This window comes from Oncorhynchus mykiss, chromosome 6 (assembly GCF_057628025.1).
Source record: "Oncorhynchus mykiss isolate SJ-2025 chromosome 6, ASM5762802v1, whole genome shotgun sequence".
Classification (NCBI taxonomy): Eukaryota; Metazoa; Chordata; class Actinopteri; order Salmoniformes; family Salmonidae; genus Oncorhynchus; species Oncorhynchus mykiss.
This window is the reverse complement of record NC_143027.1, coordinates 71,817,054-71,829,959: the sequence shown is the minus strand read 5'-3', so window position 1 is coordinate 71,829,959 and position 12,906 is coordinate 71,817,054. Positions and strand designations below refer to the sequence as shown.

The 12,906-nt window shown below is 43.2% G+C and overlaps 1 protein-coding gene across 1 annotated transcript in view; it reads left to right on the top strand.

Annotated features, from left to right (window-relative positions):
- The first annotated feature begins 2,698 nt into the window (after positions 1-2,698).
- LOC110526508 (voltage-gated potassium channel KCNC1) overlaps positions 2,699-12,906 on the top strand; it is a 30,799-nt gene continuing 20,591 nt past the window's right edge. The window contains exon 1 of the mRNA XM_090239354.1: positions 2,699-3,765. Within this exon, the coding sequence (XP_090095480.1) occupies positions 3,229-3,765 (537 nt within the window). The 5' untranslated portion in view covers positions 2,699-3,228. The remainder of the gene's footprint in view (positions 3,766-12,906) is intronic.

The following is a 12,906-nucleotide window of genomic DNA, read 5'->3' as shown; positions in this document are numbered from 1 at the left end:
CACAATAAACATACTTCTCTCCACATAAGTACTTTTTCCACATAAGTATACTATGTATACGTACCAACAGTACAGGCTGGTGGTTGTGGTGTAATGGTGTGGAGAATATTTTCCTGCACACGTTAGGTCCCTTGATACCAATTGAGCAATGTTTCCAGGCCCCAAATAATTCAGGCTGTTCTGGAGGCAAACGGGGGTCCGACCCGGTACTAGATGGGTGTACCTAAAACAAATGGCCACTAACTGTATATGAGTATACTATTTATATGTATACTATGTATAAGTTGCTTATATATACAGTACCAGTCAAAGGTTTGGACACACCTACTCATTCAAGGGTTTTTCTTTATTTTTACTATTTTCTACATTGTAGAATAATAGTGCAGACATCAAGGCATGAGGAATGTGGAATGCTTTTCCAACAGTCTTGAAGGAGTTCCCACATATGCTGAGCACTTGTTGGCTGCTTTTCTTTCACTCTGCGGTCCAACTCAACCCAAACCATCTCAATTGGGTTGAGGTCAGGTGTGGGGGCCAGGTCATCCGATGCAGCACTCCAAAACTCTCCTTGGTCAAATAGCCCTTACACAGCCTGGAGTTGTGTTGGGAAATTCCTGTTGTCCTGTTGAAAAACAAATGATAGTCCCACTAAACACAAACCAGATGGGATGGTGAATCGCTGCAGAATGCTGTGGGAGCCATGCTAGTCAAGTGTGCCTTGAATTATAAATAAATCACTGACTGTCACCAGAAAAGCACCCCCACAACATCACACATCCCCTCCATGCTTCATGGTGGGAACCACACATGCAAAGATCATCCGTTCACCTACTCTGCATCTCACACAGCGATTTAAAAAAAAGAAAGATTTCCACCGGTCTAATGTCCATTGCTCGTGTTTCTTGGCCCAAGCAAGTCTCTTCTTATTATTGGTGTCATTTACTATTGGTTTCTTTGCAGCAATTCGACCATGAAGGCCTGATTCACGCAGTCTCCTTTGAACAGCTGATGTTGAGATGTGTCTGTTACTTGAAGTCTGTGAAGCAATTACAGTTGAAGTCGGAAGTTTATTTACACCTTAGTCAAATACATTTCAACTCAGTTTTTCACAATTCCTGACATTTAATCCTTGTAAAAATTACCTGTATTAGGTCAGTTAGGATCACCACTTTATTTTACAAATGTGAAATGTCAGAATAATAGTAGAGAGAATGACTTATTTCAGCTTTTATTTCTTTCATCACATTCCCAGTGGGTCAGAAGTTTACATATACTCAATTAGTATTTGCCTTTAAAATGTTTAACTTGGGTCAAACATTCCGGGTAGCCTTCCACAAGCTTCCCACAATAAGTGGGCCCATTCCTCCTGACAGAGCTGGTGTAACTGAGTCAGGTTTGTAGGCCTCTTTGCTCGCACACATTTTTCAGTTCAGCCCACAAATGTTCAATGGGATTGAGGTCAGGGCTTTGTGATGGCCACTCCAATACCTTGACTTTGTTGTCCTTAAGCCATTTTGCCACAACTTTGGAAATATGCTTGGGGTCATTGTCCATTTGGAAGACCCACTTGTGACCAAGCTTTAACTTCCTGACGGATGTCTTGAGATGTTGCTTCAATATATCCACATAATTTTTCTACCTCATGATGCCATCTATTTTGTGAAGTGCACCTGTCCCTCCTGCAGCAAAGCACCCCCACAACATGATGCTTCCACCCCCGTGCTTCACGGTTGGGATGGTGTTCTTCAGCTTGCAAGCCTCCCCCTTTTTCCTCCAAACATAATTATGGTCATTATGGCCAAAAAGTTATATTTTTGTTTCATCAGACCAGAGGACATTTCTCCAAAAAGTACGATCTTTGTCCCCATGTGCAGTTGCAAACCGTAGCCTGGCTTTTTTATGGAACAGTGGCTTCATCCTTGCTGAGCAACCTTTCAGGTTATGTTGATATAGGACTCGTTTTACTGTGGATATAGATACTTTTGTACTTGTTTCCTCCAGCATCTTCACAAGGTCCCTTGCTGTTGTTCTGGGATTGATTTGCACTTTTCACACCAAAGTACGTTCATCTCTAGAAGACAGAACGCGTCTCCTTCCTGAGCGGTATGACGGCTGCGTGGTACCATGGTGTTTATACTTGCATACTATTGTTTGTACAGATGAACGTTAGGAAACTTCTCCCAAGGATGAACCAGACTTCTGGAGGTCTACAATATTTGTGGAAGCCCAAATGTGACCTGTCCATGGTGCTGACAGAGCCAAAACAGCTTTCCCAGACACACCCCTCATCAATTTAGGTGCATGCACCTGTGCATCCTTTCCAACCAATTAATGTTATTTAATGTACTTTACAAAACCATGACAAGGAGTCTGTGCAACCCTGCCTCATGGTATACAGCATATACTGCAGGCTCTCTCCTCATTCTCCTGTGAACATCATTTTAAACAGAACACATTAAGTTGCAATGGCACTCATTCAAGGATCTGTGTTTTAGGCATATAGGAATTCAGGAGCATTATCGAACGCAACATGTAAAGTAATTGTCAAGGATCAATGTTGATATCCCTGTAGCAGTCCTGCTCAAGGAGGAAAATATAAAGAAAGACAAGGGATTAGGGAGTGCAAGAGTCTCGTCTTAAAGACAGTGGGAGGGGGATGATGAAAGAGAGAGAGGAGAGGAGGATGGATGGAGTGTGAGGAGTGTGCGCTCAGAGAGACTGGTGCTGTCCGTTCAGCACCACAGCTCTCATCTTTCGTTGCATGCCACAAGGGCTGTACGCTTCCCTAATTAAAAGACGGCGTGGATTTGGAACTAGGTTTTCAGTATATGGAGTCATAGCCTACACACATATTTCATCAACGCTTTTCGGAGGAGTGTTCATCTTTGGTTTTGTGATGTAGCCTAACCATGAACATTTTGATTTTTTTCCATCCAAATTTCTGGGGCAGCCACAGGCTGCTTCTTGCTTTAGCCTACCTTGCAACTATATCAAACATCCGTTGAGGTATTGCTGTCTTTGGTATTATTAAAAGTTGGGATTTATCTGAAAGCTTGAGTGGAGCCTGTGCTTTTTTGCAAGCTGAATAAAATAAGTCGGTAAGAAACCTGCCTTCTCTTTTCCTCTTTCAACCCGAGTTCATGTGTCGGCCAGACCCCACTGCGTTGCCTCGCACATGTTTTGCAATATAATGACTGGAACCTGCTCGAGACATGCCTAAGCGACGCAATGGGACAAGGCGACGAGAACGATCGTATTGTGATTAACGTGGGAGGTATCAGACACCAGACCTACCGTAGCACCCTTCGCACATTACCGGGCACCCGGTTAGCTTGGCTCGCCGAGCCAGATGCCCACAGTCACTTTGACTACGATCCTAAGATTGAAGAATTCTTCTTTGACCGGCACCCGGGTGTGTTTGCCCACATCCTCAATTACTATAGGACCGGGAAGTTGCACTGCCCTGCAGACGTTTGCGGCCCTTTGTACGAGGAGGAGTTGGCGTTCTGGGGTATAGATGAGACCGACGTGGAACCATGTTGTTGGATGACTTATCGGCAACATCGAGAGGCCGAGGAGGCATTGGATAGTTTTGGGGGTGGGCCCCCCGAGAATTCAGAGGAGGATGGGGATGAGGAAACGCTGGGAATGATCAATAGGTTGGCTCTTGATGGACCAGATGCCAAATCAGGGGGGCATTGGCGACGTTGGCAGCGGTTGCTTTGGGCACTTTTCGAGGATCCCTATTCTTCTAAATATGCAAGGGTAAGTAAGGGTTGGAATCAGTCATCTTGAGTCAATAAAAGTTTAGATAGGCCTACTACTAGCCTGAAAAAACAATGCTTTACAATTTCTCTCTCAGTGCTCGCGCGCTCGTGCGTGTGTGTGTGTGTGTGAAGGAGAGACATTTTCTTTAACATAGTTCCTTTCACGCTCATCCAACGTTCACGCAAAAAGTTGTGTTCATAGTCACGTACTAATAAGGCTTGTGAATATTAATTGGATTTGAAGCTTGAAGTTGAAGTCTGAAGTTGGCACATACATTTTTTGACTTTTAAATGAATGACACATTCCCGTTGATTATTGAATAATATAACTTACCTGATTAGCTTAGTTCAACCTTCGTAGCCCATCATAACCCAAAATATAAGCTAGTTTTACTTCATTGTTAAACAGATCAATTGTAAACAAACACTGTATTGCCTCTATAATGTTGATATCATGAATGGTCAGACCTTGCATCCATAGCCCTGTCTATGAATTTGAAAGGGGTTACATTACTCCAGCCACATCTCTCAGCTGTTTACCAGAACAGTGATGGGGTGGCGGCTTTGTTATTGTTTGAACTACAGATTTCCATTTTTTATGTGTCCATCACCAGCACACAAACTATCGCTAAGTGATGATGCACTACGCTCACTCTCGACATGTGCATTCTGGGCGTCTTGTCGCATTGCCTATGCAACATGCAGACCATGTGAGGTCTTATGAATTACCTCATGAGGACTAGATGAAAGAGAACTTATAATGAGAGTTTAATTGTTTAAATGCCCCTCACCGTTTTTAATGAGAACCAGGTTAGGTGTACACTGGGGGAGTTAATAAGACATGCACTTGTCTCTTTCCTAAGCTGGAACAGAATGGTGATCAATGAGAGGAATATTTGTGACGTCAACAGTCCTACATATATTTGTCTTTCCACTAAATTTAGCTTATTCATTACATTGCCTTGTTGGAGTTCTCCATGGTTCTGTAGGCTTTAAGCTGCATTTATAACCTAATTATTAGCTTTGTCTAACCTTTCGGTCTCTTCTCCTTGCAATTCGACTTAGCTTTGAACAACAACACCTATCACACCTGGTATTCCAATTCCCAATGCCTTTTAGCTTCACTTGAAAACAATTAAAAAGTAGTCTCTTACTGACCCAATAGGATCCTGACTCACTGACCTGAGACAGCTGTGAGGAGATGCAGGGATCAGAAATCCATCCTCCCCTAGCTCAGCACAGGATACAACATGTTAGAGTATATCATCTTCAGAATGTATCTATAATCAATCAACTGGTCAATCAATCAATATGCATTATGCAGCACATGTGTTATGTTTTGGTTAGTTATTGGTCCCCTTGCTTTTCCTCAGAGACTGAGCAGTTTGCAAATTACGCAAGTGCAAGCAATAGCCTCTGCTTTGGCTCTGTCAAGTTCCATAAATGCTTAGATCAATGTATATAAGTGCATCTGCTTACTCGTTTACACTGGAGCATACTGGCTTGACTCCAGCTTTTGCACCTCTCAATTCTCCTGAGGGGCAGTGATTACAATAGTGCAGGGTTGAGTGACAGTATAGTCTACCCTCTCTCTTCCACTAGTCAAGTGTGTATTGTCTACACTCTGGTTCTCTCATGTAGCCTCCTTCCCATTTTCTCACTCTCTTTACCTGTTTCTCATTCTCAGTCTCTCATTGTGACAGTAAATCGTTGAGTTACTATGAATGACCATGTCCCGGTGCCTTAGCAACTGGAGATCAAATGGACCATAGAGACCATGCAGTGTACACAGACACACCATAGGGCCTTCACAGAGCATTGTGAGTGCAAAACATGAAGCTACAGGTGTAGGATCTTAATTTGATCGCTTATGTTGCTGTGAATTTTCCTGCACCACAGGAAATGCAGTTGAGCTTTGTGATTTACATAAATTCACTGAAAACCCACACTAACACATGGTTGTATTAACAGTATTCCACTTTTCATGTAGCCAAAATTTGGTCATCTAATAGCCTAACAGCCAATCAAGCAACATTATGGAGTAAACGTTTAAATCCTGTTGCAGCAAGATTGTTTTGTTGAGACAATCCTGCTGTACTGAACAATTATGTGAGATGAGCTAGCCAGGGAGTCGATTAGTTGTTATTTAATCCTCATTAGGCCCAGTTTTGGTCAGCAGGGGCAAACGTAACACTGATCTCAGAGGAAAAAGATGTTGACCGTCTGTCCTTATCTTTTGCTCCAGTAACTTTGGTTTCCTCCTATGTAAATAATATATATAGAAGGAAGAAAGGAAAGAGAGAGAATCAGATTTGTATATCCGCTTTGGAGTCTCTTTTGTTGGTGCTGAGTGACAGAAGAGGTGGCAAGAAGGACCTCATTATCACCTTTCTTAATAAACACCCAACCTCACCTCTGCCACCTCATACACCCTCCTGCCCTGCTGGCGGACATGCAACGCTTCCACTCTATATCCCACTGGACAAGCAGAATTATTACCTAGGTATTACAGTGGGGCAAAAAAGTATTTAGTCAGCCACCAATTGTGCAAGTTCTCCCACTTAAAAAGATGAGAGAGGCCTGTAATTTTCATCATAGGTACACTTCAACTATGACAGACAAAATTAGAAAAAAAATCCAGAAAATCACATTGTAGGATTTTTTATGAATTTATTTGCAAATGATGGTGGAAAATAAGTATTTGGTCAACAACAAAAGTTTATCTCAATACTTTGTTATATACCCTTTGTTGGCAATGACAGAGGTCAAACGTTTTCTGTAAGTCTTCACAAGGTTTTCACACACTGTTGCTGGTATTTTGGCCCATTCCTCCATGCAGATCTCCTCTAGGGCTGTTGCTGGGCAACACAGACTTTCAACTCCCTCCAAAGATTTTCTATGGGGTTGAGATCTGGAGACTGGCTAGGCCACTCCAGGACCTTGAAATGCTTCTTACGAAGCCACTCCTTCATTGCCCGGGCGGTGTGTTTGGGATCATTGTCATGCTGAAAGACCCAGCCACGTTTCATCTTCAATGCCCTTGCTGATGGAAGGAGGTTTTCACTCAAAATCTCACGATACATGGCCCCAGTCATTCTTTCCTTTACACGGATCAGTCGTCCTGGTCCCTTTGCAGAAAAACAGCCCCAAAGCATGATGTTTCCACCCCCATGCTTTACAGTAGGTATGGTGTTCTTTGGATGCAACTCAGCATTATTTGTCCTCCAAACACGACGAGTTGAGTTTTTACCAAAAAGTTATATTTTGGTTTCATCTGACCATAAGACATTCTCCCAATCTTCTTCTGGATCATCCAAATGCTCTCATGCAAACTTCAGACGGGCCTGGACATGTACTGGCTTAAGCAGGGGGACACGTCTGGCACTGCAGGATTTGAGTCCCTGGCAGCGTAGTGTGTTACTGATGGTAGGCTTTGTTACTTTGGTCCCAGCTCTCTGCAGGTCATTCACTAGGTCCCCCCGTGTGGTTCTGGGATTTTTGCTCACCGTTCTTGTGATCATTTTGACCCCACAGGGTGAGATCTTGCCCCAGATCGAGGTAGATTATCAGTGGTCTTGTATGTCTTCCATTTCTAATAATTGCTCCCACAGTTGATTTCTTCAAACCAAGCTGCTTACCTATTGCAGATTCAGTCTTCCCAGCCTGGTGCAGGTCTACAATAGGTCTACAATTTTGTTTCTGGTGTCCTTTGACAGCTCTTTGGTCTTGGCCATGATGGAGTTTGGAGTGTGACTGTTTGAGGTTGTGGACAGGTGTCTTTTATACTGATAACAAGTTCAAACGGGTGCCATTAATACAGGTAACGAGTGGAGGACAGAGGAGCCTCTTAAAGAAGAATTTACAGGTCTGTGAGAGCCAGAAATCTTGCTTGTTTGTAGGTGACCAAATACTTATTTTCCACCATAATTTGCAAATAAATTCATTAAAAATCCTGCTATGTGATTTTCTGGATTGTTTTCCCTCATTTTGTCTGTCATAGTTGAAGTGTACCTATGATGAAAAGAACTTGCACAATTGGTGGCTGACTAAATACTTTTTTGCCCCACTGTACATGGTGATTAATGCAGTGCCAGTGTAGCGGCGATGTAAGTAAATGCAGTTACATACAGTACCTTTGTATGTGAAGCAGATGTAGTTTGTATAACTAGATGTCTGTACCACTACCAATCGTTCTTGTGGACAGATATTAGTGCAGTGGTACTCATGTTGCTTTCAGACATGGCTCACATACTCTCACATACTTCCAGTGAGCACTATATTAAATTAACCTGTCTTAAGTTTGGAAGGCAATCTGAGGGAACTTAGACTGACCATAATTCAGACATGTGGCTACAACTACTAGTCTTCCTACTTATGAAAGGGGACATTGAGGCATCCTGTGCCCTTGGACTTTTGATGACTTGGCCCTTACTGCCTGGATTTGCGAGAGGGCAAATCATTTAGATTAGTTTATTATTGATCGATCAAATTGCTGCTCATGTAAGGATGTAAATAAATACTTAAGTAAAACATGTGTTTAAGTGGTAAAGATGATGAGAAATAACTTTGTGCAGCTGGGAGAGAAGGAAGTGCATGACTGAATGCAGTTTGGTGGGGTTTTGGAACAGGTAGGGTAGATGTGGGTTTGTTCAGGTTAGAAGTGGAAGTGGGAGCTGCTGGATGGGAATGGGTAGGAGGTTTCTTTTCACTCAGCCATGGCTGTGGGCTGTAATGTATCACTCCACGTCACATAAGAAACACAGCAGTGAGTTTATGTGGAGGGAGAGCTTTGAAATCAATATCATGCTAGGCTTTTAAAGTGGACGTGCCAGCTTTAACTTGAGGAGCCTACTGACCATACAGACACCCAGCCAGCTACCACGACCTTCAGCTATCTGGGATGAAACTGCTCTTGAGTTTAGAAGGAGATCCATTCTACTTAAAAGTGCACCTACATGGAAAGTAGCTATACGTCTACGTAATCACCTTAGAGAGACAGTGCGGCTGGGACGGCAGCTTCTAACCACCACAGAGTGAGTAACAGATCCAGGCTGAACAGAAAAGAGCAAGGCTGGTTGCTCCTTAGATGGCTGGAGCGATTAACATGAATTAGTTGGGCACAGACCCTGGTAATTAATGGAGAGAGAGATGGAGGCATCCTATTACACAAAAGACATGCTGCATGGCTAACCTTGCAACACTTTAACAGGAAGTCATCTAGGTTTTAAGGAGATCCACACGGAGACCGACTCGTCTGGAGGGCTGTGGGCGAGATAGATGGACATATTGCTTTATCAAACAACACCTGCTTTTAGTCTACCATGTGGCGTGCTGTAGTACATTGAGGTTCATATGTGTAACTGTATGAACACATTATGCACATGTAGGTGAGCATGTGCATGATACACATCGACACAGTCCAACTCCAGTAGGGAAATGCACAAACCAATCAAAAGCTGGTCACTGGGATATCTAACACAGCTCTTTCTCCCAAAAGAAGTGGAGCAGGACACCCCTTAAAAAGCACTGGGGTTTGTCCCTGCGCTCCTGTATAATTGATTTCCCAGGCAGAGAGGAATGAGGCACCCAGCTAAAAGCACTCAAACTGGGGCAAATATCGAGGCAGAATTACAGGCCTCTCACGCCACCATTACACTGCCAAACAGAGAGGAAAGTTACACTCACTTGTTCTGCCTTCATCTACAAGATAACACTGGCTCCAACAACCTTTCCTCTGAACATACACCCAACAGTCATCTGACAAATCCTAAACACCAAAACTATTTGATCTTCATGACCTTCAAAACCAGGTCGCAGTTGTAAATGAGAACTTGTTCTTAACTGGCCTACCTGGTTAAATAAAGGTGAAATTTAAAATACAAGATTTTATGTCTTTCCAGTTTCATCCTGAATGGTCAGGTGTGGTGAGGGAGTGTTTATTCAGTTTATTCATCACCTTTGTACATTAGCTATACATGCTGGCATAGCCATTACCTCAGCCAGACCATACCATCTGACATGGGGGTGTCACTCAGATTTATCCCACTGAAGATATAACCCATATAAGACTGTTCTGTAATGTTGAGCTCCCCCCTGTTGACACACTTGCCCTACTTAAGGGCAACCCAGTTTTCACAGAAAACACTAATGTGTGGCTCTCACATAGCACTATGATTATTGAATGAACATACCTGTACATGTCTTCCAATAGCTTAGTCTCATTGAAAATAAAATAGATTAAAACTACAGTGATTTAGCTAAGGTTTGATTGAGATTGTTTTGCATTTGAATGTTAAGTCAAACTGAATGTGTTTCTTGCTCCGTGCTAATTGGTGGACCAGAAATGGACAGAGACATTAGGGACAGCAGGCAGGGTGACAGCCTGTAGAAGAGCATGATTATGGACAAGGGAAATGTGGCTTCACTGAGGGAAGCAGGGATATCCTCAGAACTCTGTCAACAATGTGACTAGAGGCTTTTCAACGGATCGCCATGTTTTTATCTGACATAGGCTTATTATGTCAGAATTCCCTCAGATTTGTCTGATGTTTATTCCCCTGTTCATGCTCATGAGAGTATTTATATTAAGTGTGTGTGTGACTTAAAAAATCTGATTTAGTATGACAAATATGATTTAACCAAGATAGCCACACAGTATACTGTACAGCAGGATGCAACTCCCACAACAACATCACAGGGCATGTTTGTGGACAATAACACACCCCTACTGTATGTAGTCACTTTCTATTGGTATGTGTGGCCACGATGAATACTGATGGATATAGGCCTGTCTGCTCCAAGACCTCTCCAACATGGTTTATAACTCCATGGTGTCCCCCTCCCAGAGTGCAAATAACCTTGATGTGACCCTGGACAACACTCTGTCGTTCTTTGCAAACATCAAAGCAGTGACTCGCTTCTGCAGGTTCATGCTTTACAGCACAGGTCCTAATCCAGGCACTTGACATCTCCCGTCTGGACTACTGCAACTCAATGTTGGCTGGGCTCCCCAATGTGCCATCAAACCCCTGCAATGTAACCAGAACACTGCAGCCCGCCTGGTGTTCAACCTTTCCAAGTTATCCCATGTCACCCCGCTCCGCCGCACACTCCACTGGCTTCAAGTCAATGCTTGTATACACTAGAAGATCATGGTACTTGCCTACAGAGCAGCAATAGGAACTGCCCTTCCCTACCTTCAGGCTATGTTGAAACCCTACACCACAACCCGAGCACTTTGTTCTGCCACATCAGGTCTCTTGGCCCTCCTACCCCTACGGGAGGGCAGCTCCCGCTCAGCCCAGTCCAAACTTTTCTCTGTCCTGGCACCCCAATGGTGGAACCAGCTTTCCCCTGAAGCTAGGACAGCAGAGTCCCTGCCCATCTTCCAAAAACATCTAAAACCCTAACTCTTCAAAGAGTATCTTAAATAATCCCACAGCACCCCCCCCGCTTGCACCCCCTCCTCACCTCGACCCATTTAAAAAAATTAAAAAGCATTTTGTGATCTAACTCTTGCACTTGATTTTCCCCTCTTACTAGCTCTGACTTTGCTGTTAGCTACTTTATTGAGGTAAAATGTTCTTACTATGACTATCTTAAGATGAATACACTAACTGTAAGTCGCTCTGGATAAGAGCTTCTGCGAAATGACTAAAATGTAAATGTTTTGTGTGAGTGGTGTGGGCAGCAGTGATGATGAGGAATGGCACACTGGCACTAAGCACGGGGATCACTGACACACATGGCCTAGGCAAATGTTTGTCGTATCTGTTGCCGGGGGAGTCCATAAGCAGAGAGAGATGACGTTAAACCCAGGCCATTGAATAGCATGATGAAGCACTGACCACGGCTTCCTTATAATGCTCACTTATTGCTATCCCTTCTGTATCTCATCATTTACTATGGTGTTTAGTCTGCCTACATATACTGTCATTCATGTTACAGTATGTTATGCCTCTGTGCTTGAGTCTCAGTAATCATAAGGGCTATTGAGCTAAGTTAGTATACATAATTCAAGAATCATTCTCTATCATTTCTGTCCTCTCGTCAAAATAGAGGCTTTCATAGTCGATGTGAGTAATTTACCCAAGGCAAGGCATTAGAACAGTTAGAACAGAGCCACATGTGTTGGCACTATCAAGCCAAACTAATTGATAGACGGTTTTAGTAAAGGCTTTGCCTTTGGTGTTTATACATGGCTGGCTTGAAGAATATATAGTCAAGATGTGCAAGTTCTCCTTATTCTTCTTCCTCTAGTTTCAGATGACTCAATCTGTTGTGGTTTGTGTATGAATGGATTTGTATAGTTCATTATAGTGCTGTAAATGCTACATATATACATTCTCTCTTTCCGATGTGCACGGTAATACAGAAAATCAGTTAAGTGGGATTGCCTGTTTCATAGCAATAACCTTTTCATGTTTTATCTCCCATCAGAGACTGCAGCAGGTGAGTGGAACAGGGAGGGAGGTGGTGGGGGAGCTCTGAGCTAACTCAGCATTCTGAGGCATCATACAGCTTCAGCAGCACATGTTCAATCTCGATTGTCTCTACTGTCTCTACTGGCACTCTCAGATCATACTCTGACAGGGTAATCTAATTACAACCTAAAACTAAAAACATCCAGCAAGCATTTCAACCTTGGATGCATACCATGGTTACCAATGGCTGTTACTGGGCTAACAAACGTCTTCCAAACAAATGTTCAATCAATCAGTTCAACATGAATTCCTTTTTACAGTATAAAGGATCTGGTGTAGGCTGTTTGTTGATTTGTTGGAGAGAAAACCAATGTAGTCATTTTCACATTTGCATGACCTTGTCACTAAATGTGTATGTTATACGAATTTTGTTTCTGGACTTGACTGTCTGTATAGCATTAGTTTTGTTCATTGGCGATATAATATACTTTTTAATGAATGAAAGCCACTTATGATATCAGCCGCTGATTAAAATGTTTCCTTTATGGGCCTCCTGGGTGGCGCAGTGGTCCAAGGCACTGCATCACAGTGCTAGCTGTGCCACCAGAGACTCTGGGTTTGAGCCCAGGCTCTGTCACAGCCGGCCGCGACCGGGAGGTCCATGGGGCGAAGCACAATTGGCCTAGCGTTTTCCGGGTTAGGGAGGGTTTAGCCGG